Here is a 26475-nt window from a genome sequence, read left to right on the forward strand (position 1 = left end):
ACCAGAGATATGAATTTTTAAACAATTATTGTTTTTTTAGCGCCTAGAAACAAAAAGCGCCAATCGGGTCATCTGGTTGAACCTCGACTGGGGAAAAGTCAAAGTTTAAGGCCGACCGCGATGGAGCCCTGCTCGGCTACAGGCGGCGGGAAGCCTCGGTTAAAAGTTTACCTTCACACTTTGGGCCAGATGTAGCAAAACTCCAAATTGCGACTTGCAATTTGCGAGTCCCTGCGACTCGCAAATTGCAAGTCGCAATTTGGAATGCAGAAAGGTGTCTCAGACACCTTCTGCGACTCGCTATGGGGTCGCAAAGACCCATCTCAATAATAATAATGAGGTGGGTCGCAATTTGCGACCCCATAGCGAGTCTGGGCACTCGCGGGGATGGTGGCCTGCTGGAGACAGCAGACCACCATGCCCGTGACTGCTTTTGAATAAAGCATTTTTTTTTCTTCAAAGTGCAGCCCGTTTTCCTTAAAGGAAAACGAGCTGCACCTTGAAAATAAACCGAAACCTTTAGTTTCAGATTTTTTCAGGGCAGGTAGTGGTCCATTGGACCACTGCCTGCTCTGAAATTTTTTTTTCAATTCCACTCACAAAGGGGAAGGGGTCCCATGAGGACCCCTTCCCGTTTGCGACTGGGTTACCATCCACTTCAAGTGGATGGTAACTGCGATTCCATTTGTGACCGCTTTCGCAGTCGCAAATGGAATTGCATAGCATTGCAAGTCGCAAATAGGAAGGGAACACCCCTTTCAATTTGCGAGTCAGAAATGCATTTTGCGAGTCGGATCCGACTTGCAAAATGCATTTCTGCATACCGGAGAGGCTTTTGCGCCTCGCAAACGGCGTTTTTCGCTCTTTGCGAGGCGCAAAACCCTTTCTACATCTGGCCCTTACTCTCTCTTTCAAAGATTTTCTTCAGAGGGACGAACCTGCCAGTCCAATCCGACCTCCTGGAGCCCTTCTCCGGATACGCGATGCAGGAATCCTTGGTGGAGATTTTTACCTTCGGACTTAGTCGTTTTTTCGAGGTGAAAATCCTTCGACCGGGGTAAACCTGGATCTTGATCCGACGTCCCTGGAGCCCTCCTCGGATACGCTGGCTGGGAGGTCCCGGTCAACTTTTTACATTTGGACTTAGTCTCTATTCCGGAGATTTTCTTTACCGGGACGAACCAGCAAATCAGGCCAGGTCTCGGTTGAGGCAAGTCGGCTAGAGTTGCCACGGCGGGTCGGTCCCTCTATGGAGCTTTTTTACAGAAGTTCTCCAAACTTCTGGGGCTTCTCCCAGATGTCCTTTTAAGGTTCTTTTGCGGTCCACAGCTCACCGAAGGGTCCAGAAGTTCTGAGATGGTCCTTGGGGGTACAGACTACAACTCCCAGAATGCACCTGGTGCAAACTCCTTTTTGGCCACTGGGCAGTGGCCAGCTGGTTGATTTCTTCAGGAGTTGGTGCAGGGGACTCTGGATAGCAATTTTTCACCTGTAGCAAACAGGGAGTCCCTCCTATAACCAGTTGAAGCCAGGCAAAGTCCTTCTTGTGGTGAAGCCCAAGTGTGCATCTGGTGCAGTCCTTCTGAGTGCAGGTTCCAGGTACAGGCCAGGGGTCCAGCAGGGCAGTCCTTCTTCTCCTTTGGTTCTTCCTTGTTGGAATCTGATGGGGATCTGAGTTGTGGGTTCAGGTCTGCCAGTTTTATCCTTGCTCCTGGGTGAAAAGCAGGGGAGTCCTGGTTCTCCAATCAGGTGCAGGGTCCTTCCCCCTGTGATGACCACTTCCTTGGAAGTGTGGCAAAAATCAATCCCAGGAGGCAACACTCTCCAAAAATCCATCATGGCTGAATCTGATTTTTGGAGGTTACATCTGGCTGAGCCCACCCACTGGTGTGGCTAAAAATCATAAACACACCCCTCTCCTGCCCTCTCCTAACCTAATCAAGGGGGCACCTAGTTGTCTGGGGTTGCAGCATGTGGGGGTGTTGCTGGTTTCTCCAAATGTCCTTCTCTGCCTTTGAAGACCAGTTTGGTATCCCTCCCCCTTCCTGCCTCACCATCTGCTGAGGGGAGATTCTCTCCCACAGGCACATTCCTTTGTGTGAAGCCAGGCCACTTCACACCTCATCCATGCAGCCTGGCCGGGCTGCTAGAGGCTGGCCAATCAGAGCACAGCAGCAAAAACAATGCAGGGCTGAAATTGGCAACTTTTCAGGTAAAGTTTAAAACTCTTTACCTGAACAAGTTATATTAAATACCACAACTTAAAGTTGTGGGATTTATTACAACAGTTAATTTGATACCAAACTCTTGGTATGCATCATTTAAGGAGACTTTAAAAATTAAAATAAAGTCTCCCCATTCTAGCCTATGAAGGCCATTTACTACAATGAGGGAAAAACGAATCTGGCTGTTTTTACCTCATCAGGGCTTATAAAACTATTTTTATAAAGTCCCTGCTTATAGTTACATGGCCCTAGGGGCACATAGGACACACCTTAGGGGTGACTTATATGTAAAAATAAGGTAGTTTAAGACTTTGGAACTCATTTTAATTCCAAAAACGAAATTGCATATAACTTTAATTTAAAAGCAGACAGCAAAGCAGGCCTGCCTTTAAAATGACACTGGGCACCTCAGCAGTGCACCTATGGGTGCACTACCTATGCTGTGGTCACTAAACCTACATGCCCTACCATATACTAGGGACTTATAAGTAGGTTAACTTAGCCAATTATAACTAGCCTAATTTGCATATCCATTATACATTATACACAGAGCCCTGGCCCTGGGACTGGTAATCAGTACCCAGTGCACAGCCAAGAGTCAGTAACCACCAGTACCTGTCCAAAAAGTATAGGGGTGACCAGGGAAAAAAGGAGGACTTTCCTACAATGTAACCATCTGAAAAATACTCACACATGTATTGGGATGCAAACTGATGTTGTTCATGAATTGGATTTCAAATACATCCATTTGTTTTCAACACATTTCTTCACAGCATTGTCAGATATCAACATTGAGACTGTGCCTACTAACTCATAGGTGTATCACTATTTCCCATTTGATAGCTGCTCCACCAGTATCAATATCCCACAAACCATTTGGCCATACCATTGGAGAGCAGCAGACATATTGGGGTTCATCTACACATATCTATACATACAGCCACCACCCATTCTGAAAGAGACAAAGCAGTCTTACTGCCCCCAATTTCCCCCTGAGAGGGCCAGAATGCCCCCTAGACACCAGAGAATTCAGAATGCCACAAAAACAAGCAAACGGAGGGGACAGCCTACCCTGGCATTGAGCCATACCCCCACCCCAGAAGGGGCAATAGTGTAATTCTACCCCCTTGGGGGCAGGTAGGAGGTTTGTCCTAATCGGGGAGCAGGAAAGCCAATTTAACGTAAGGGATTTTGCATTTGGGCCAAAAGAAAAGGGCACAGACATCGCACTCTGACATTAGGTCATATTCCAACCCTAAAGGGGGCAAACCAGTATTTTGGCCTCCCTGGACAACAGAGTGGGAATTTTCCCGCAAGTTAACCTCGGGGCAGAAAGCCATCTGGGTATGAGGACTATTTTTTATTCCATAATATATTAAAGTGGTTCTGACCCATCTTGACTCAATGGCCCCATCCTCACCCCTAAGGCTTCAACTGTCTTTCTGCTCTCCTGTGTACTATATTAAGCCAACCCATAGGCATGCAAGAGGTTATTTGATTAGTTTGGGTGTTGTTTTTACATATAGGCCAGGAGAGTGGGGCTATCCCAATATCTTCTCAGCCATGGTGTACGGATGCACTTTTTGAGCTTGGGTCGTCCACCAACTGGAGAAAACTACTACACTCAGACATTTCGGAAAACTAGACATCGAGGGGATTCCAAGGCCCTATGCTTTGTATGGATCCCATGATGCTTTCTTACCCACAATGCCTCTGCATGCCTCAAAACCTCTGGCAAAAACCACCCATTTTCCTTGCTTTTCTGTAATGTAAAGTTCCAGAATACACAGGGATCCACAAACTTCCTACTTCCCATCATTCCCCCTCTTCTTCCGATTGAAACATTACCCTTCTTGAATGGGTGGGCTTAGTGTTCACAACAGGAAAAGCCTCAACAGAAATGTGGAAGCATCAACATTTCCTGTCAAAAAGCGAACTTGATTTGGAAATAGGGGGAGCTGTGTTAACTGGGTTCAAGCTTGGCCGCCACCGATGGAAAGCTACCAAACCTACACATTTCTGCAAACTAGACACCTGTGGGAGTCTAGGATGGTGTGAATCTCATGGATCTCATTACTTTTTCTTACCCACAATACACTGCAAACCTCAAACTTTGCCTTAAATCACAATTTTCCTGGGCATTTCTGTGATGGAAACCTTCAAAATCAGGAGGGATGAACACAATTCTTACCACCCATTATCCCCCCCCTGGTTCTGATGATAACGCTATCCCACTTGTGTGGCTGGGCCTTATGACCGCATCCGGAAAGCAACAAGCCAGGGTCAATGGACGTCCAACAGTAGAACGCATATTGACCTTGATTTGATTCATTCCTCTTGTGGACAGTATACTTGGTCACACAAGTGGGGAAGCATTTTCATGAGGAGAAATGAGGGAATGCTAGGTCATAGCAATTTTGTGTATTCCTCCTGATTCTGGAAGTTTCCATCACAGAAATGTAAGGAAACGTGTGATTTTAGACAAAGTATGAGGTTTTCAGGGGATTTGGGGTAAGAAAACTTTGTGTGATCCAAGCAAGGTATGTCACTGTTGAATTTCATGGATGTCTACTATTCATAAGTAGAATAATGAACAGAGGGATAGGGAGGAATAATGGTCCAGTGTATAGCCTCCCAATGTTAATACTATGAAAATAAACAAGATACACTGTTCCAAAGGAAAAATAGGTAAAGGGATACAAAGGAGTCCTAAATTTTAGGCACAAGAAACCTCACACACCCAAATGGGTGTCATGCTTCATCATCGGAGTTGTGAGCTAATTTTAATCTTTAGTTTGACTCTCCTAGATTTCTCTTTTCCAAACTCACTCTTGGGGTCTTGGCATCATCGAGAAAAGATCTCCGGCAAAGAGCCCCCCTTCGTTGGGTGCCCGTCAGACATTGCAGCGCTGGTCTGATGAGGAGCAACTCCGATGATAAAGTATGACACCCATTTGGGTGTGTGAGGTTTCTTGCTCCTAAAATTTAGGACTCCTTTGTATCCCTTTACCTATTTTTCCTTTGGAACAGTGTATCTTGTTTATTTTCATAGTACTGTCCATAAGTGTCTGTAGTAAGGAGGTGTCCATAGGTGGAAGCCCATCATGGTCCCAAATACAGCAACTACCCCTAGTGCTGATCTGTCCATGTAGCGCTTTAAGGCCATTTGTGTGGTTGTCTCTTGGCCCAGCACACAATGGAGTACTGTTGTTATTGGGAGACATATGGGAACTCTAAGTGGTAAAAAAGTGTGCATCCCCACAGGTTCCAGAACTTTCCTGCAGAGAAACATGAGAAAAATGGGTGTTTTTAGTCTAAGTTTGGAGTTTGCATAAGCTTCTGAGTAAGAAAACCTCCGGAGACCAACATGTCACCCACCCTGGATTTCGCTAGGAGTCTAGTTTTCATAAATGTACAGTTTTTCTAGGTATCCCAAGGTGCCAGCTGAGGATGGGCCCAAACTCCGAGCTACTCACATTGCACAAACAAGGTAACTTTTCAGTGGCAAAATTTGATGTGTCTATGTTGGGTCCTTTCCTGTTGTGAGTACTAGGCCTACCCACACAGGTGAGGCACCTTTTATATCAGGAGACTTGGGGAAATGCTACGTGTTAGGAATTTTGTGGGTCCACACGGATTCCAAAACTTTCCATCACAGAAATATAAGGAAAATGTATTTGGCTTTAGTCAAATTTTGAGGTTTGCAAGGTATTCTGGAAATGTCAATATAGCCGCTAAAGTTACCCCACCCTCGATTCTTCTAGGTGTCTAAATTCAATAATGTACAGAAGTGCCAAAATCCACAGCTACCTGCATTGCAAAAAAGGGCCAGTTTTCAGTGGAAAAATGTGATGTGCCTATGTTGCCATTTGAGCCCTTTCCTGTTGCAGGCACTAGGGCTACCCACACAAGTGAGGTACTATATTTATCAAGAGACTTGTGGAAATTCTAGACTGTTGTTAAAGTGTGGCTCCCTAGAGTTTTCAGACATTTTCCCCACAGAAATGTGAGGAAAATGTGTGTTTTTAGTCAATGGTTGAGGTTTGCAAAGGCATCTGGTAAGAAAACTTCAGGAGAGCTATGCGAGTCACCCCATTCTGGAATCCACTAGGTGTGCAGTTTAAAAAAATGTAGAGATTTGCTAGGATTCTCTAGGTGCCTGCTGTGTTTGTGCCCAAAATCCACCACCACCCACATCACAAAAAATGGGTCTGTTTTCAACTGAAAAATGTGACGTGTCTGTGTCATTGTTGTATTTTTGCTCATTTCCTGTCACTGGCACTAGGCCTACCCACAAATGTAAGGCACCATTTTTGTGAGAAGACTTAGGGAACGCTAGATATTTTGTGGGTCCACATGGATTCCACAACTTACATCACAGAACTATGAGGAAACTTTATTTTTAGTCAAAGTTTGAGATTTGCAAGGGATTCTGAGCAAGGAAAGGAGTCTAGTTTAAAAAAATGGACAGTTTTTCTAGGTTTCCCTAGGTGCTGCCTGAGCTAGGGCCCAAATTCCACAACTACCCACATTGCGAAATAAGGGTCATTTTTCAGTGAAAATATGTGATGCGCCCATGTTGCATTTTGGCCTGTTTCCTGTTGTGGACACAAGTCCTCCCCACACAAGTGAGATACCCTTTTTATTAGAAGACATTGGATTTTGCTGCATTTTTGCCTTTCAAATGTAAGCCAAGGTGTAATAAAAAATACATTTTTAAAAATGCCCTCTCAATCATATGCTGCCCTTGGTACCCACAAATTCAGTGATGTACAAATAGCCACTGCTGCAAAACGTCATATTTTATGCCCATTTAAAAAATATATGGGCTTCCTTGACACACATATTTCACTCTACATATTTCACATTATGAATTGATTTATATCAGCACACAATGAAAGTGTAGCTCAGTTGATGACTCTGGGTACCTGGGGATCTTAGAAAATGGACAAACCCTACATATGCCTACAACCAGAAGGGTCTGATGTAATAATATATTAGTTTTGTAAATAGTCCACAGTGACAAAAAGTTACAAATGAAAATGTTGTCACAAACTGATGTTTTTTCTTACTCCTTTTTAATATTTCTTTATTTCAAAACCTTGAGGGATCTACATATATGACCCGTTGCTGAATTCAGAACTTTGTCTACTTTTTAAACATTTATAGCTTTCCTGGATCATCCATGGGATTCACTCTGCTTTCCACCACAAACTAGAATAATGTTTAAAGCACAAAAATAAGAAAAATGGCCAACTTCTTTGAAAAATGCCGAAACTGTGGTAAAAATTATGTTATTTGATTCAGCTCTGCATGTTCCTGAAAGCTGGGAAGACGGTCACTTTATCACATCAAACCATTTGTCAATGCTATGTTTAGAGAAAAACCCACTTTTTGTGGAGCACTTTATTTCTATTGTACCCAAAAAACTTGAAATGTAGTTATATTTTGACCATTTTCTCAGGCCTCTCCAGGGGAATCCACAAACCCAGGGTACCTTTAGAATTCCCAGGATGTTGGAAAAAAGGCGCACATTTGGACTGGATACATTATGTGGAAAAAAGTTATGGAGATCTCAGTGCAAAGTTCCCCAAATAGCCAAAAAAAGCCTCTGTACTGGGAGCTGGGGCTGGTAAGCCCCAGCAGTTAAGGGGCTAAACATCTTAGTAAGCCAAAGCAGCCAACACCTACTTTGTTAGTTTGAAAATCCATAGTCAATTTGTTATCAAGCCATAACCCTTGAACGTTAACTTCTAGAGCTGTAGGAAGGGAAGTTCTAAAATTTGTAGGTCATCGTTGCAGGCCCACAAGAATGGAGCGATCCCCCACAACCAGCGCTTCCATCTTATTACCATTAGGTTTAAGACAGTCTCTTCCCAACCAATGTACAACATCATAAACAAAGAAACAACTACTGCCTGAGTCAATGGTAGGAATAAGCATATTGATTGATAGGGGGACAGGAGGTATGAAGGAAGAGTGGAAAAAATTGTACAGGAATGTCCACTCAGAAAATAAGTTCCAAAAGTAAATGTTAGATCAATAAAGACTCACAAAAAGGTCTAAAGTGCAAACATAAATCCAAATCAAAACCAAATAAAGAATGAAACAAAATCTAGATATAGTGCCATTGTTGTTATCTAGGTTTGGTGGATCCAGTTCCTTGTTAAGGGCTGAAGGCAGTAAAGCACTCTTTTGCTTCCTTCATGGCTGCCAGAGGAGACAGCACCTCCCTCCAGTAGCCACAATTACACCCGTGCCTAATTACAAGAGAAAGGTGGCATGTGTCTCTTAAACATCCTTGAATATAAGTAGATCTTCATTAAAATATAGAGCTTCACAAGAGTTGGGAAGCAAGACTCGAAAACTACCCCGAGATGGAGAGAGGAGAAAGCTTGAGCATAATATTTTAGGATAATTGAATAAGGAAATACAGTTCCAGGAAAAAAGAAGTAAAAATCCAAGAAAAAAACATTTTTAAGGTTATACAGCTCCAGGAAAAAAGAAGTAAAAATCCAAGAAAAAAACATTTTTAAGGTTAGAGATGAACAGAATTAAAAATAGGGGAATTGACAGCATTGTGACACACCTTTCTAAGATCCATGCTCCATTATGTATCAATAGGCAGGAAATTATTTTATTGGAAAATTGTGGAACACCATCTTGGATAGGGGAGCTTCAAGAGCAGAAACTAAGATTGTAACTACCTGGGTTCGGGTTGAATATATCCCTAACCATTCTTGCAGTCACAGGAAAATGTCTGTGTCCTTGTGTGGATAGCACAAAAATATACTGTGAATAGCCAACCAGTGTCATCTTATGGACTTTAGGGGCCCCTAGCAAGAAATATTTTGGGGCCCATGTTTGGAGTAACTTTTATTTTCATTACCCATTTCCTACTAATGCCAGTCACATGATACCCAACAATATTGACTTACACTTTAAAGGGTGAGATAGAGAAAAAAACAGAAGTCTGAGACAGGAAACATTCTTTTTCACAGTGCCCCTTGGAAGGTGGGGGTTCTAATTTGCCAATACCTTTAAACATCTCTGTGCCCAACATCATTCCATTGATCCATGTGGTATCTCTGATCCTTCAAACCACTGTACTCCTTCCTCCGAACCCTCAGCCTGACATCATGGAATATGGTCAGAGCACCCACTCATCAGAGGAAACTCTAGGACTAATGAATGTCAATGCTGCTCTATGCTCCTAGGCGAAGCAGTGAATCCTTCCTGCTTACCAAGCAAACACCTTTACAACTGCTGATGTGGAACCAGCTTACCATGCCACCATCCCTGCAGACCCAAGGTTGGTCTCCAGTGAGCTATGTCTGCATATAAAATATTAAAGTGCCCCTCTCAAAGTTCAAGTTTATCAGGCTCATGCTGAAAGAAATAGAAAACCAACAATGGGGCATGAACTACAGAACCTTCTTCCTACAAATATACACTGGGTGGATTATCTTGCATTTATATAAAAAACTGAAGACACCTCAGAAGATTCTGGAATCTCAGGTTTTTTTGAACCTCCTATTCAGGTTTACTTTGTACTATTTTGGGAGGTGAGTCAGAAAGTAACCAGTGATAATGATTCGAGCCAAAAGGTTTCAGCTGTGAAACATTACCAACAGGATGACTTTTCCAAGTATGAGATACATTAAATAGAAAGCCACATAATGGATTTCATTAGTAATAAGAAAAAGGCCAAAATATAGAAGTCAAAACCAGAAGCAAGTATATAGTCAAATCTACATATTAACTGTAATAAAAAACAGAAGAAGACAATCTTGACTTGTGAGCACCTTCTTTCATCCTGGTCTTTGAATGATGTAGACTGCCACAAACCGAATAGGTTTGTTTGTGTAAGTATGTCACATGATCAGTAGCACCTGGATTTAGAGGATCAACACAAGATGAAGAAGGAAAACCTTTGCATGAAAACCCTGTAAACAGAAAAAGGTTAAAACGTTGGTGGCATTATAAGTTGCAGTGTTTTAGGAACAATCAGCTAAGATCAGAGGCCAAGAAATATTTTGAAGTATTACAGTGACAATGATGATGTAGTTCAAGGCTCTGACTGTATTGCTTTCTTTATCAATTAGTCTGAGGGTCATAGCTTGACGAAATGGTGTACTGAGTTCATAGCTCCTTACAAAGAGCTTTCCAACATGATAGATATTGAGTTTAACAAAAATGATAGTGTGTGGCAAACCATACAAACCACAAATATCTATCAATAAACATTGACCCACTTCTTCAGCTGTAGGGCAACTCTGGTGTTCCCTGTATATTAAGCAGACACCATGTCACCTCTAGTGGGACCTCCAACTTATGTACCCTTGCCATTATCCATGTTACTCCTGACTAACGGGCAGGCGCATAGTATATGGAAAAAGGAGCCCTCCAGCCACAGCCCCTCCAGCAAAGCACAGAGTCACCTTTCCCATTTTGCACAGGAGTGTTCTAGAGTAGTATGACGTATGTAGGATGCAAAGTAACCAAAACCCAGCACTAATCGCCCAAAACTGCGGGCTCTGTAACACCTCCTTCCAGTCATCTTCTAACTCTCCTATGTCTACCTCCCAGCCTTCCCTAAGAGTCTGCAAAGTGTTTGGAAGTATTATTTATTATATTTTTGTACCTCAGGAAGATGGCCTTTTCAGACAAAGGATCTAGAAGGAGGTGATCCTCCAGTGGCACGGCATCAGCCAGTCTTGTTCCAGCCACTATATGTATCCTAAGGGTATGCCCCATCTGTATGTACCTGAACTGCTCCATCGCTGCCAGCTCATACTCCTTCTGAAGACCCTCAAAAGACACCAATAAGGACCTCTTCCATGAATCACCCAGGTGCTCTATGCCTTTCATGTTCCTTTTGGAAAAACCCTGTAGGTACCCCACCTCCTTCAACAGGTCGCTATCCCACAGGAGATCAGCTTCATCAGCTGCCCGGCCCAGCCCTGGAATTTTGTGGCATCTACGTGTGAGTCAGCAGTGTGTTACACCACCCTCGCCTATAAAGTATCACTGTATAGCCTGTGGGTCCCATTGCTTCTCTATCTACTCGAAGTACCAGCTCGGCTCGGTTTACAAAGACCCAGTCATTCAGCACAAAAAGTTGCACGGCACAGTAGTATTGGAGGATATTTGAGGATATCCAAGATTGCAATTCCCCCATCATAGAACCCTTGTGCAACCTTTGGAGGGCGATGCAAGAGCCACCTCCAGCCCACAGAAGCTGAAGACAATGTTGATGGACGAGCATTGAGTCTTACTATAGTGACTCAATGTCACTGTGTTGAACAGAATACATATTTTATGCGATAGTTCTGCAGCCATAGCTAACAGATGGAAAGGTTTGGACTGTAAAGATTTGTTTTGATCACCAATGGAGAGTACTCAACACATTCTTGGATACTAAAATTAACTGAAGGCCACCAAAAAGGATGTAAAACAATATCCCACTCTAGGCCTGATGTAGCTGAATCACAATATGCCCACCATATTAAGCCGCAATTCATTGGTAGAAATTAATATAACTTATCTGAAATACAAATCATGTTTTGCAAGGATAGTTTTGAGATGGAGATCTTCAAGCTCTTTAGGTAAATTGTTCTTGAACCTCTTTACCTTTTTCCAGAAAAAGACTGAACAATATAAACCACACAATGTGAAAAAATAATTGATTGATTCAGGGTTACCATGATAGAGAGCATCTGCCAACAATTTCTCAGGACCATGAAGATAAGTGATAATAAAGAAAAATTGTGAAAACAAAATTGTCATCTTGGCTATAGACTTGTGCTACATTACTAGTTCTGTTGACATTGTAAGTACCTATGATCAGTCTGGATTTCAGAAGCTCCTTTATTACCCATCAGTAAACGTCCACTCAAAACATATCGTTTTTATAGCTACTAACTTCCTTTCCAATTCCAAATAGTTCTGTTAATTTTCTCAAAATATATGAGACAAACAGAAAACTGGATGCTCTTGTTCATTGTCTTCGCCAAACAGTTCCTAAAGCCCTTTCAGAAGTGTCCCTTTACACCATAAATATATTTGTGATGTCTGATTGGCATACAATATGAGCTTCGGTGAGCATTGTCTTATGCATATGTAATGCTTCTTCAAATTGAGAGTTGCAAAATTATTAATTAATTGTTGATAAAAATGAACACATCTAAAAAATGTTGGATTTCTTTAACATTGGTATTGGATAGCTATTGAAGGATGGGTGACACTTTTTTTGGATCCATAGACACATCAGATGTATTCACCTTAAAAGCAACATATTCATCCTTCATCATCTTGAATCCACTTTTCTCAGGGTTAAAAGTCAATTTATGCTGTTGAATCTTGGATAACATTGTTGCACATAGTCTTGAGGCTCAGGAAGGGTTTTAGAAAAAATCTAAATATTTTTCGAATATGCCAGCGCAACATAATTCAACATGATTTAAGCCATCAGAAAAATATAATCAATGAAGTGTTGAAGAACGGCAGGTGCATTGCAAAGCCAAAATGGCTTTACTTGATGCTCAAAATGTTCAAAAATCTGTTTCCATTCATTGCCTTTTCTTGTACCCATGAAATGGTAAGCACCCCACAAATCCAGCTTGGTCAAAATCACACAGATTCTATAAAGCCTTTAGTAGGATGCAATGAACGACAATCTTTAATTGAAATTTGATATATAATTTCCAGTCCAAAGCAGGTCCAAAAGACTGTTAATTAAGTATTTTATGTTGGCTCAAATAGGAGGAAATTGTGCAGGATGAACAAAAATAAACTTTAGTAATTCCAACGTTTCCCTCAATTTAATTGAACACCCTGAAAAATGTGTTGCCATCAGGGGCCACTAGGATTTTTGTACACCCTATAACAAAAGCTGTTTTAAAGTGGTACTCTCAAAATTGGGTTGTTATGGCTCTCGTGTCAGGTCATCACAAGGATCAATGGCTAACGCAGACCTATATAATCAGAAGCATTGTAGTCTTTTAAAGACTCAGTGCACTTAAGCTCTCTCTTGTTTCTTTCTTGATTGCTTAAAGAATGGGCAACTCCTCCAAGAAGACACATTGCCACCCTGCACTTAAATACAAATGTAAATGGTGTCATTTGCCTACTTAAAATGGTCTCAGTTAGGAAGACGTCACTAACAATGTGTATAGTTCTTGATTGAATTTGAAGAGCTTCACAAGAGTTAGAAAATAAAACACGGAAATTTCTCTGAGACAGAGTAGAGGAATAGTCTGTCATTCTATTCCAATAGGGAAAAACAGCTGCACAAAAAGACAAGAAGATCTGGAACAAACAGTATATAAAGTGGGCAGTGAAAAAAGGGGCATTGAAAGCATTCTTCTCAGAGGAAAGCTTTCTTATATATAAGTAGAACAGGAAATGACAAGAAAAATGATTGAATATCATCTTGGACAGTGAAGATCTGGCAGACAAACTGGGAGGAAGAACATTGTGGTTAAGAATTAATATAACCCTAACCTCACCAAGATATCTGCGTGGCTCCAGCGATGAACACAATGGCTTGGGTGGATGGAAGCTTCAGGGTTTTCATAACCAAATACAGGCTTGGCTGCTTCTAGATGGTTGGTTTAACAAATGTTGTAGCTGGAGGCAGTATGAGAGAGATACACTCATGCTAACATGGAGATTGAGTTAGGTTCTCTAAATCTACCATTTGTCATATCTAGTCGTACTTCCTTCCTCAGTGTCTTCTTGGCATGTGGAGATATCAAGGTTCTCTCTCATTCTGGCGATCCAGAGATATTTACGGGCATATTTATGGTTTTAGCAGCAAAACTGTGCTAATGCAGTTTTTTGGCAAAATCCTAAGCGGCATCCATGCACCATATCTATGGAATGGTGCACACCAGCACTAAGGAAGAACTAGCGTCTAAAACAAAGATGCTAGTCGGGGTGGCGGTAGGGCAAAAGATGCTAGTGGGTCAGAAATAACGCTAGGCTGGTTAGCGGCAATAAATATGCCGCTGACCAACATAGCGTCATTTTATAAGGCACCAATACCCAAAAAAGCCTCCTGTCCCAATAAAGACAGGAGTCATGCTCACCACCCCAGTGGCCAGCACAGGGGACCAGTGTCCCCTGGGCATAGCCACAAGATCCACTGCCAGACAGGGGGCCCAATGTAAGGGGCCCCAATGGCAGATTTAATTTTTTTTTAAATAAAATGTAAAAATAAATTAATAAATAATCAAAATACTATGGTGTCCCTCTGGTATGTGTGGAGGTGTAGCTGGGACTTGGGGTGGGCATCTGTGGGTGTTTGACCATGGAAATGGGTCCACAGATACCCTAATGCCTGGTCTGACACAGGCGTTAAATAATGGCACTAAGCACGCTTTGCACCATTATTTGGGTCCGCCTACTCTGTGCGCATCGTTTCTGCACCGGAGTATAAATAAGGCAGTAGTGGGTTAGCTTCACGTTGTGGACAGGAACGCATAACTTGCATCTAATTAGCGCAAGGTAGTTTGCCGCATCCACAACATGATGCTAACTCCAATATTTTGATGCTAGACTGGTCTAGGGTCAAAATAAAAAAATGGAGTTACGTTTGTGCTGTTTTAGTGTAAAAACAATAATGCTAAAATGGTGCAAACAGACCGTAAATATGGGCTTTATTGTTCTATCTTGTACATCTATAGGTGGAAATGTTCACAGGGCTCCTCTGCCTCGTCCTCCACATAGTATTGATGGTTTTAGGTGCCCATCCTACAGCAGAAGATCACTTTTTCCACTCCAGGCCTTCATGTGCCCCATCTGCATTACTGCTGCCAGCTGTGGATCTTGAGGGAGAAACAGGACATGAGTCCATTTTTGCATGGCATCATGGGCTACAAGCAGTACAGTCGCAATATTTGTCATGCATCTCACTTTTGAACATAACTGTTTTATTGAGGTTAATCCCACCTAAACTAAGCTAGAAAAAACAGATGCTACACTTCAGGGTCATGGAAGTGGATAATATGGTATGTGTATGTATGGAAAGCATTTGTCAATTTGTCATTAAAACAATAAAACTGAATACAATAATAAACCTAAAACTTGACAAAGGCTTTCCTTAAGCTGAAACGTGGTGTATTTTTGCACCTCAATGAATGATTGCTTGCATCGGAGTGTGTGTGTGTAGGATAGAGAGATATTTTAAATAGAGTTTATTAAAACTTTACTTTATATTATTTACTAATTAATTTTTTTGAAAACATTTCTTATAATTCGATATTTATTAAAAAAATAATATGCTTACTTTTTTGAGGATGTTCTGCTCCACAATATTGTTTCATACAATATTTTCGTTGTTTATATGTAAAGTATGTAAAGTCAGTATTTTTGTAGACAACATGTGAGCTGTCATGCTTTGCACTAGGAAGGGCAGTGTACACATGAGTGAAGAAACCCTAGCATGATAAATAGCTTACACATTGATGTAGTGCCATTGGTGTCTACTACAATATGTGTGTGCCCATAGACATGGTGTCTGGAGTGCAACATATGTGCAGTCAATGACAACTAGCATACAATGGAAATGAGCTTAAGAACTACAGTGAAAAGGCACCCGTTGGCTGCCCTGCAGTCATTGCAGCATTTTGATATAATGCTACATTTGACTGGTATATATGTCAACACAAGGTGTAAGCACCAGGATTAGCTGGCATGTGCAAAGCATGTCTTGACCCTGCCAGTCTCCTGGAATCATTCAGTGGACAAGAAGGGAAGGGAAGTGCAACCAGTATGTTGACATGATCAGGTATGGCGTGATAGCACTCCTATGTTAAAGTGAGCTGTTGCTTTTATTCTTGCCTTGTCAATGCCTTTTCCTGAGACATACTAAAAAGAATGATGTTCCTCCTCTATATCCTTTCCATCTTCCTCAAGTAGTTGTTCCAGTGAGTTATTTCTGTGAGTAGTTTCCAAGATCAAGACATACCTCAGCCTAGAGTAAAACTGTCATATTTACAGAAAATGCTTTCTGAATCAACACTATATATTCAGATATAACTCACATCTAAGATTGGAATAAAACAATTAGTCACAGAAAATGTTTCCTAAATCAGTATTTTCTTGTGAAGTTTTGGCAGGGAGATATGTTTAGGGCATCCAGTTACTACTATTTTGATGAAAATGTTTTTCTTCATGCAGAATTACAGGTTTGCTGTATCAACAAGTGTCAAGTCCGTTAATGGTTTTCCAGTCTTATTAAACATCATTAGCAATGCATTTCTGAGGAACTTCAACTCCACAGAACACATCCGGGTTTGGAACAATGTGTTTCTGGAGGTGAGTAAAATGTGTGATTTTGTGAACCTTGTCTATTTTTATATGAATTGCATAAATAAAGTTGTTACTGTGAGGAAAATGCTGATCCTGCATCACAAAATGTCCAAACCAAATCATGAGCTGCATAGTCGAATAAAAAATAATAATAATAATGCATAAAAAAGGAAGTAAATATTGGCTTGATTCAGAACATGGCAGACAAGATACTCTATCACAAAAGGAAACAAAGGGCCATATGTACGAACACTTTTTCCCATGGACCCAGAATGGGTAAAAACCTTTGCTACATCTGGCCCAAAGTACCCTGTCTGCCAAACTCTCAGATTGCCCAGAGGCGGAGACAGGCAGATGATAAGCTTTTTGTCGATGGAGCCCCATTTGACTCCGTTGATAGAAGTCATCCTCTGATGGCCCAAAAGAGTAGGGGCTGTTAAAGGAAGACATTACATCGCCAGCCATATTTAGGTATTTAGGGTGTAGGTATGTTAATTCTTCCCATGTAAACCTGATGGTGAGGGACAGATTCACAAAAATACTGACCCTCACGCTTACATCTTGAGAGAAAACTCCTAGACTGTGGGAGTAATTAGTTTGCCCCTCCTCCAACACTCCGCCCTGTCCAGTGTGGGAGCTTCATTTTGAAAAGTTTGAACAAACGCCAAACCAAGGTACTGGAACATAAAACTTTTTTTTACTTTGCAGGGAATCGCTGCAGTACTGGTTTCTTTTAAGGTACAGAAATGATCGCTGTGCTGAAAGTCATCTCTAAATTTGGAGGATGGTAATCTGTCAGGGCGGTGGAGGTAATGTCGTTCCCCACCCTGACGGATGGAGTACCTTCTATCAAAGCCTAAATCAGGTCCTAAGTTATTGCATGATCCATTTTGTGAAGTGATTGGGAGTTTAGATCTTGAGGGGCCTCACTGTTTCGAAAATGAAAGTCTTATGTACAGATGACACCTTTACTTTCCAGGGTTTTTCGTGTGACAACCTTCTGAGAGCAAAGCTGCAGCAAAGAAGGCAGATTTATAAAAATAAATGTCTAATATGTGTTAGACATGTCTTGTATACGGATTCACTGAAAAAATAAAACACATCTAAAGTTTAGTATGGTTCAGCAAACAATAAAAGAAAAACAACTGAAATTCTCTCTTATAGTGTGCAATACACAATGCACTGATACCCTCCTATGTTTTCTAACAATGATGAGGTGTGACTATTATACGAGAATAACGATGCAGTAGCTTAGAGCTGTATGAAGAACTGGGAAAGCTCAAGGTCAAATAATGTGTGGAAGGAGAATAAGCATGTTTCCTTAAAGGGATTTTACCAAGGTTAGAGGGAACAGAGAAACAACACCTACCATAAACTGGACAGCAGTACATATGTTTTTTTTCTACCCTCCTCAGTGCCGGGAAGTTATACTAGGTTCCATTCCTTACATCATATCTTGAATTTGTTAAATCCAACAGGCCATCCTAAGTCCTGAAGAGGCCCCACAGCACAAAGGTATTTTTGTGGTTTGCTCTTATTGCGTGACATGCATTAATTTTACTTTTAATATCCGGCATTTTTCATTATAAATGAGTTCTTAGTGAGCCATTGAGTTTTGTATGCAACCTACCTTGAACTGTGACATGAGCTCACTTTCATGATCGTTCTCTTCAACTGTTTTTAGAGGTACCAATATGGCAACATAGCTGTAGTAAGTTTTAAAGCTTTTGACCTCACTTATTCAGTCTGTTGCCTAAAGGCCTTAATGACAGTGATGCAGTTTTCACTGTATTCTTGTCAACCAAAATGTAGAATACATTTGAATTATCCCTAAGGGCCAGAGATTCATAGTCGCCACAATCCAAACCTTGGGTCTCAATCAAAAAGTTAACATGTGTAAATATATTCAAGTATAGCTTTACTCCTAACCTAGGTATAAGCCTCAACTTTGTTTGGATTTTGAAAATGTATTTCTAGTTGTAGACTTAAGAATCAGATAGAAACTCATTTGATTGAACTTACAAATGCAAAGTTACTTGCCTCCATTTACTAAGGTAAATTTACCTGCATAGATTTACTCATGTGTAAAAGTACTAATCCACCTGCTGGCAATTTTTCACTTATTTGCTATTCGCTATTTCCTAGTGTAGATTTACTACTGGGTGCAGAATTGCATGTCTCTACACACTCAAAAAGGGGTGGAGCCTGTTAAAACAGGAGTTTGGAGTGAAAGGTTACTCCTAGTAACGTTTCATATGTAGGCAGAGGTCTCTGCAACAGGGGTGTGGGTCTCCCTTTGCTGAAGAATAGGGCAAAGTAATAAAATGTAATAATTAATAATAAACTATTTAAAACATTTTACTGTAAAACAAAATTGTAAATTAACCTAAAATAAATTGCTTCAAGTAATATATATATATATATTACTTTGCATGATAGAAATGTGTCTTAAAAACAATGTATTCATGTTTAATCATGAGTTTTATCAACAGATGTGTGGTACAGTAATGGCCATTTCCCTTTCTCCAAATTATGCCAACCTAGTAATGGGATGGTGGGAAAGGGAAATAGCATGGGGCAAGATCAATGACATGTATATGGAGGAGATTGCATTATGGGTACGGTTTATTGATGACCTTTTCATTATCTGGCATGGGTCACAAGATGAATTCATGACATATTTTTCAACTTTGAATATTAATGATGTTGGATTACAATTAACTTGTGAAACAAGTAAAACAACTATTCATTTTTTGGACATCACTATTTATGTTGAAAAGGATAAATTAGAGACAACAGTATATCATAAACAAACCTCAATTAATAGTGCATTACACTGTAAACGTTTTCACCCGAAACCCTTAATAAAAAGCATACCATATGGTGAGCTAATTAGAATGCAGAGGAACTGTTCAAGTGAAAAGGAGGTACAATCAAAATTTAAGGAAACAATTCAAAGATTTAAAAAGAGAGGATATAATAAAAAAAACCTGAATAATAACTTAGAAAGGATGAAAATGATTAATCGTGATGATGTATTATTTCCAAAACAGATTAATACAGGGGATAAACAAGATGAAAATAATTTGAGAATGATAATGAATTATACGAAAGAAAGTGGCTCAATGAGAAACATTTTATCCAAACATTGGCATGTGATTTGCAAGGATCTGGATTTAGGTCCTAATGTAGGTTTAAGACCTCTAAATACATATCGTAAAGCACCGTCGATTAAGGATTATGTAGTGAGGAGTCACTTTTCATTGAAAAATGAACAAAACTGGCCAGAGGAACGACAGCAGGGATTTGTTAAATGAAATAATTGCAAAGCTTGTAAGATTCGTAAATCAATGAAAGTGATTAAATTGCCTAATGAAGCTGAAATTCAATTAAGACATAGAAATACCTGCAATACCAAATATACGGTTTATGTGATTGAATGCCATTGTGGTTTAAAGTATGTAGGTAGCACAATTTGCATGCTTAAAAAAAAAAATTTTGGAACACATTAGAGTGATTACACATAATGATCTTACTTATGCAGTAGCAAAACATTTAAGAATGCATGAAACCAATAGTTGGACAACTTTGAGGTATTACGGAATAGACCATATTCCTGAACATGAAAGAGGAGGTGATAGAACAAGGAAGCTAAGACAGTTAGAATCTAGCTATATCATTCAAATGCAAACAAAAACCCCTTATGGCTTGAATAATGACGAGGAACTTTTTGCACGTTTATACATTTTTTGTAGATTATAACTTTGGCATTGCAACGAATATTTATTGAATTGTTATAGTGAGAGCATAGTCTTTAATTATTTTTCAGATGAAGGTGAATTAGGTTTTGAAAAGGTAAAAATATGGAAGATGCTTTAAATTAATCAAATCATTTTAATTCACTATGAATTAATTGTTAATTTCAAAATCATGGACTAGCAAACCATTCATGAGAATTATTTTTATAATAGCAGTTCTTTTCTTTTGAATTTATTATTAATTTAACAGTAAAAATATTTTGTGTGAAGATGTTTCTTTATTTTGTTTAGTATTATATTGTGAGACAATCGTTTATTTTGATTTATTCACAAAGTAATTAATTTTTCTTGCAATATACTACGAATTCCACAATGAATTGTATTGGTAACATTGTGAGTTGAATATAAAAATGGACAGAGTGAAAGGACTTGTTAACCTGGAAGAAGACGGTTTAGTCAAAACGCGCTGTTCTTTTTGCACTGAATAAACATAAGAAATAAGACTTAACGGAGTGCTTTGCTATAATCCTTTGGTTTAAAAAAAAAAAAAATATATATATATATATATATATATATATATATATATATATATATATGTTCGATGGCATGTGTAGCTGCAGATACACATGCTTTGCACATCCCGCCATCTAGTGTTGGGCTCGGAGTGTTACAAGTTGTTTTTCTTCGAAGAAGTCTTTTTGAGTCACAAGATCGAGGGACTCCTCCCCTTTCGGCTCCATTGCGCATGGGCGTCGACTCCATCTTAGATTGGTTTTTTTCCGCCATCGGGTTCGGACGTGTTCCTTTTCGCTCCGTGTTTCGGTTCGGAAAGTTAGTTAGAATCTCGGAAAAATCAACGGTATTGTTTGCGTTTGGTATCGGGTTAGTTACAACAGATCGACACCGACTTTTGAAGAGCTCCGGTGGCCCTTCGGGGTTTTTTCAATCCCCTGTCGGGGCCTGGTCGGCCCGGCCACGTGTCTCTTCAAGGCTGATGGAACGGACCCCATTCCGCTTCTGCCCAAAATGTCACAACAAGTATACGTATACAGATCAGCACCTGGTCTGTAACTTGTGTTTGTCTCCAGAACACAGAGAAGATATTATGCCAACCTAGTAATGGGATGGTGGGAAAGGGAAATAGCATGGGGCAAGATCAATGACATGTATATGGAGGAGATTGCATTATGGGTACGGTTTATTGATGACCTTTTCATTATCTGGCATGGGTCACAAGATGAATTCATGACATATTTTTCAACTTTGAATATTAATGATGTTGGATTACAATTAACTTGTGAAACAAGTAAAACAACTATTCATTTTTTGGACATCACTATTTATGTTGAAAAGGATAAATTAGAGACAACAGTATATCATAAACAAACCTCAATTAATAGTGCATTACACTGTAAACGTTTTCACCCGAAACCCTTAATAAAAAGCATACCATATGGTGAGCTAATTAGAATGCAGAGGAACTGTTCAAGTGAAAAGGAGGTACAATCAAAATTTAAGGAAACAATTCAAAGATTTAAAAAGAGAGGATATAATAAAAAAAACCTGAATAATAACTTAGAAAGGATGAAAATGATTAATCGTGATGATGTATTATTTCCAAAACAGATTAATACAGGGGATAAACAAGATGAAAATAATTTGAGAATGATAATGAATTATACGAAAGAAAGTGGCTCAATGAGAAACATTTTATCCAAACATTGGCATGTGATTTGCAAGGATCTGGATTTAGGTCCTAATGTAGGTTTAAGACCTCTAAATACATATCGTAAAGCACCGTCGATTAAGGATTATGTAGTGAGGAGTCACTTTTCATTGAAAAATGAACAAAACTGGCCAGAGGAACGACAGCAGGGATTTGTTAAATGAAATAATTGCAAAGCTTGTAAGATTCGTAAATCAATGAAAGTGATTAAATTGCCTAATGAAGCTGAAATTCAATTAAGACATAGAAATACCTGCAATACCAAATATACGGTTTATGTGATTGAATGCCATTGTGGTTTAAAGTATGTAGGTAGCACAATTTGCATGCTTAAAAAAAAAAATTTTGGAACACATTAGAGTGATTACACATAATGATCTTACTTATGCAGTAGCAAAACATTTAAGAATGCATGAAACCAATAGTTGGACAACTTTGAGGTATTACGGAATAGACCATATTCCTGAACATGAAAGAGGAGGTGATAGAACAAGGAAGCTAAGACAGTTAGAATCTAGCTATATCATTCAAATGCAAACAAAAACCCCTTATGGCTTGAATAATGACGAGGAACTTTTTGCACGTTTATACATTTTTTGTAGATTATAACTTTGGCATTGCAACGAATATTTATTGAATTGTTATAGTGAGAGCATAGTCTTTAATTATTTTTCAGATGAAGGTGAATTAGGTTTTGAAAAGGTAAAAATATGGAAGATGCTTTAAATTAATCAAATCATTTTAATTCACTATGAATTAATTGTTAATTTCAAAATCATGGACTAGCAAACCATTCATGAGAATTATTTTTATAATAGCAGTTCTTTTCTTTTGAATTTATTATTAATTTAACAGTAAAAATATTTTGTGTGAAGATGTTTCTTTATTTTGTTTAGTATTATATTGTGAGACAATCGTTTATTTTGATTTATTCACAAAGTAATTAATTTTTCTTGCAATATACTACGAATTCCACAATGAATTGTATTGGTAACATTGTGAGTTGAATATAAAAATGGACAGAGTGAAAGGACTTGTTAACCTGGAAGAAGACGGTTTAGTCAAAACGCGCTGTTCTTTTTGCACTGAATAAACATAAGAAATAAGACTTAACGGAGTGCTTTGCTATAATCCTTTGGTTTAAAAAAAAAAAAAAAATATATATATATATATATATATATATATATATATATATATATATATATATATATATATATATATATATGTTCGATGGCATGTGTAGCTGCAGATACACATGCTTTGCACATCCCGCCATCTAGTGTTGGGCTCGGAGTGTTACAAGTTGTTTTTCTTCGAAGAAGTCTTTTTGAGTCACAAGATCGAGGGACTCCTCCCCTTTCGGCTCCATTGCGCATGGGCGTCGACTCCATCTTAGATTGGTTTTTTTCCGCCATCGGGTTCGGACGTGTTCCTTTTCGCTCCGTGTTTCGGTTCGGAAAGTTAGTTAGAATCTCGGAAAAATCAACGGTATTGTTTGCGTTTGGTATCGGGTTAGTTACAACAGATCGACACCGACTTTTGAAGAGCTCCGGTGGCCCTTCGGGGTTTTTTCAATCCCCTGTCGGGGCCTGGTCGGCCCGGCCACGTGTCTCTTCAAGGCTGATGGAACGGACCCCATTCCGCTTCTGCCCAAAATGTCACAACAAGTATACGTATACAGATCAGCACCTGGTCTGTAACTTGTGTTTGTCTCCAGAACACAGAGAAGATACTTGTGAAGCCTGTCGAGCATTTTGGTCGAGGAAGACAATAAGAGACCGAAGAGCGAGAAGACTGCAAATGGCGTCGGCGCCGACAGGACAAAGGCATTTGGAGGAGGAAGAAGAAACCTTCTCCATCCAGGAGTCGGACTCGGACGAGCTCGATCCCGAAGAAATGCCTAAAACCGTGAGTAAGATGTCGAAACATAAAACTCACGAGAAGACCACAAAAGTCCAGGGGACGCCACCACCAACAGGCCATGGCTTAATCCGAAAAATAGGTGACCGATCATCGGCACCGAAAAAGGGTACGCTTGTGTCGAAGTCATCCGACTCCGGTTGAAATACCGGCACACAGCAATCTCGGGCCAAGACAGCGGCTCCGAGCAAGTTCGGCACCGAGACAGTGGCACCGAAATGGGTCGGCACCAAGAGACCACGACGCCGAAAATAAAGAAAGTGAAGTCGGAGCCAAAAAAGGCTACGGAAAAGGTTTCCATTCCGAAACATCCAGCCTCAGAACCGAAATCAGGTTGCTACACAGAGGAACAGGGATTGACCTCCCAAATGCAAGGACATAAGTTCGGACAAGAACTAGAATCAATGGAGCCAGACTACACTCAAAGGAGGCTCCACATTCAAAAGGACAGAGGGAAGATAAGCACTCTTCCCCAAATTAAAATGAAAAGAAGACTTGCCTTTCAAGAAAAGGACAAGCAGCCACAGGCAAAGGTGGCAAGACAAACAACTCCGCCACCATCTCCACCACCATCAATGCACACATCACCGGTAGTCACTCCACCACTGATGCAATCCCCAATTCATACTGCAATGAGTCAAGATGATCCCGACGCATGGGACCTTTATGATGCGCCAGTATCGGATAACAGCCCAGACTGTTACCCAGCGAGACTGTCGCCACCTGAGGACAGTACATCCTACACGCAGGTGGTCTCAAGAGCAGCGGCTTTTCATAATGTCACCTTGCATGCAGAACCGATTGAGGATGACTTTATGTTTAATACACTATCCTCCACTCATAGCCAATACCAGAGCTTACCTATGCTACCTGGAATGCAAAAACACTCCAAACAGGTGTTTCAGGAGCCTGTGAAGGGCAGGGCCATAACTCCAAGGGTGGAGAAAAAGTACAAGTCACCGCCTCCAGACCCTGTGTATATCACGCAGCAATTAACACCAGACTCTGTGGTAGTAGGGGCAGCTTGCAAGAGAGCAAACTCTCACACCTCGGGAGACGCACCACCTCCAGACAAGGAGAGTCGCAAATTCGACGCTGCGGGGAAAAGGGTTGCAGCACAGGCAGCAAACCAATGGCGCATTGCCAACTCACAAGCACTTCTGGCAAGATATGATAGGGCTCATTGGGACGTAATGCAGCATTTCATAGAACACTTACCCAAAGAGTTCCAGAAAAGGGCACAAGTGGTGGAGGAAGGACAAAGTATCTCAAATAATCAGATACGGTCAGCAATGGATGCAGCAGATACAGCTGCAAGGACAGTAAATACTGCAGTAACAATAAGGAGACACGCATGGTTGCGTACGTCAGGATTCAAGCCGGAAATACAACAAGCTGTGCTGAATATGCCTTTTAATGGACAGCAGTTGTTTGGGCCGGAGGTGGACACTGCTATCGAAAAACTTAAAAAAGACACTGATACGGCCAAAGCCATGGGCGCACTCTACTCCCCACAGAGCAGAGGCACATTTCGCAAAACACAGTTTAGAGGGGGGTTTCGAAGACAAGCTACAGAACCCACAACCTTACAAACAAGGCCCACTTATCAAAGCCAATATCAGCGGGCAAGTTTTCGGTGGCAATATAGAGGGGGACAATTCCAAAAGAATAGAGGGAAGTTCCAAAGCCCCAAAACTCCTCAAAACAAGCAGTGACTTCCAAGTCACAAATCCCTAACACATAACACCTGTGGGGGGGGAGACTAAGCAATTTTTACAAACATTGGGAGGAGATAACAACAGACACTTGGGTACTGGCAATTATCTAGCATGGTTATTGCATAGAATTTCTCAGATTCCCTCCAAATGTCCCACCGAAAACACACAATATGTCAAAACAACACATGGCTCTTCTAGGACTAGAGGTCCAGGCATTGCTACAAAAAGGAGCAATAGAATTAGTACCAATTCAACAGAAAGGAACAGGAGTTTACGCTCTGTACTTTCTCATACCAAAAAAGGACAAAACACTGAGACCTATATTAGATCTCAGAACATTAAATACCTACATCAAATCAGACCACTTTCACATGGTGACATTACAAGACGTAATCCCACTGCTCAAACAACAAGACCACATGACAACACTAGACCTAAAGGATGCATATTTCCAAATACCAATACATCCTTCACACAGAAAGTACCTAAGATTTGCATTCCAAGGGGTACATTACCAATTCAAGGTGTTGCCATTCGGAATAACAACTGCGCCAAGAGTTTTTACAAAATGCCTGGCAGTAGTAGCTGCGCATATCAGAAGGCAGCAAATACATGTGTTTCCGTACCTAGACGATTGGTTAATCAAAACCAACACACTAGAACGGTGTTCACAACACACAAAGTACGTCATAGAAACCCTACACAAACTAGGTTTCTCAAACAACTACACAAAGTCATACCTTCAGCCGTGTCAGACACAGCAATACTTAGGGGCAACAATCGACACAGCAAGAGCGATTGCCACGCAAAGT

At 40.4% G+C, this 26475-nt stretch overlaps 1 protein-coding gene across 1 annotated transcript in view; it reads left to right on the forward strand.

Moving 5' to 3' along the window:
- Positions 1-26475, forward strand: part of LOC138245863 (ATP-binding cassette sub-family A member 9-like) — a 2236336-nt gene that overhangs the window by 1189525 nt on the left and 1020336 nt on the right. Inside the window, exon 22 of the mRNA XM_069199841.1 lies at positions 16410-16547. Coding sequence (XP_069055942.1) covers positions 16410-16547 — 138 coding nt within the window. The remainder of the gene's footprint in view (positions 1-16409; positions 16548-26475) is intronic.

Source organism: Pleurodeles waltl, chromosome 7, assembly GCF_031143425.1.
Source record: "Pleurodeles waltl isolate 20211129_DDA chromosome 7, aPleWal1.hap1.20221129, whole genome shotgun sequence".
NCBI classification, from domain to species: domain Eukaryota; kingdom Metazoa; phylum Chordata; class Amphibia; order Caudata; family Salamandridae; genus Pleurodeles; species Pleurodeles waltl.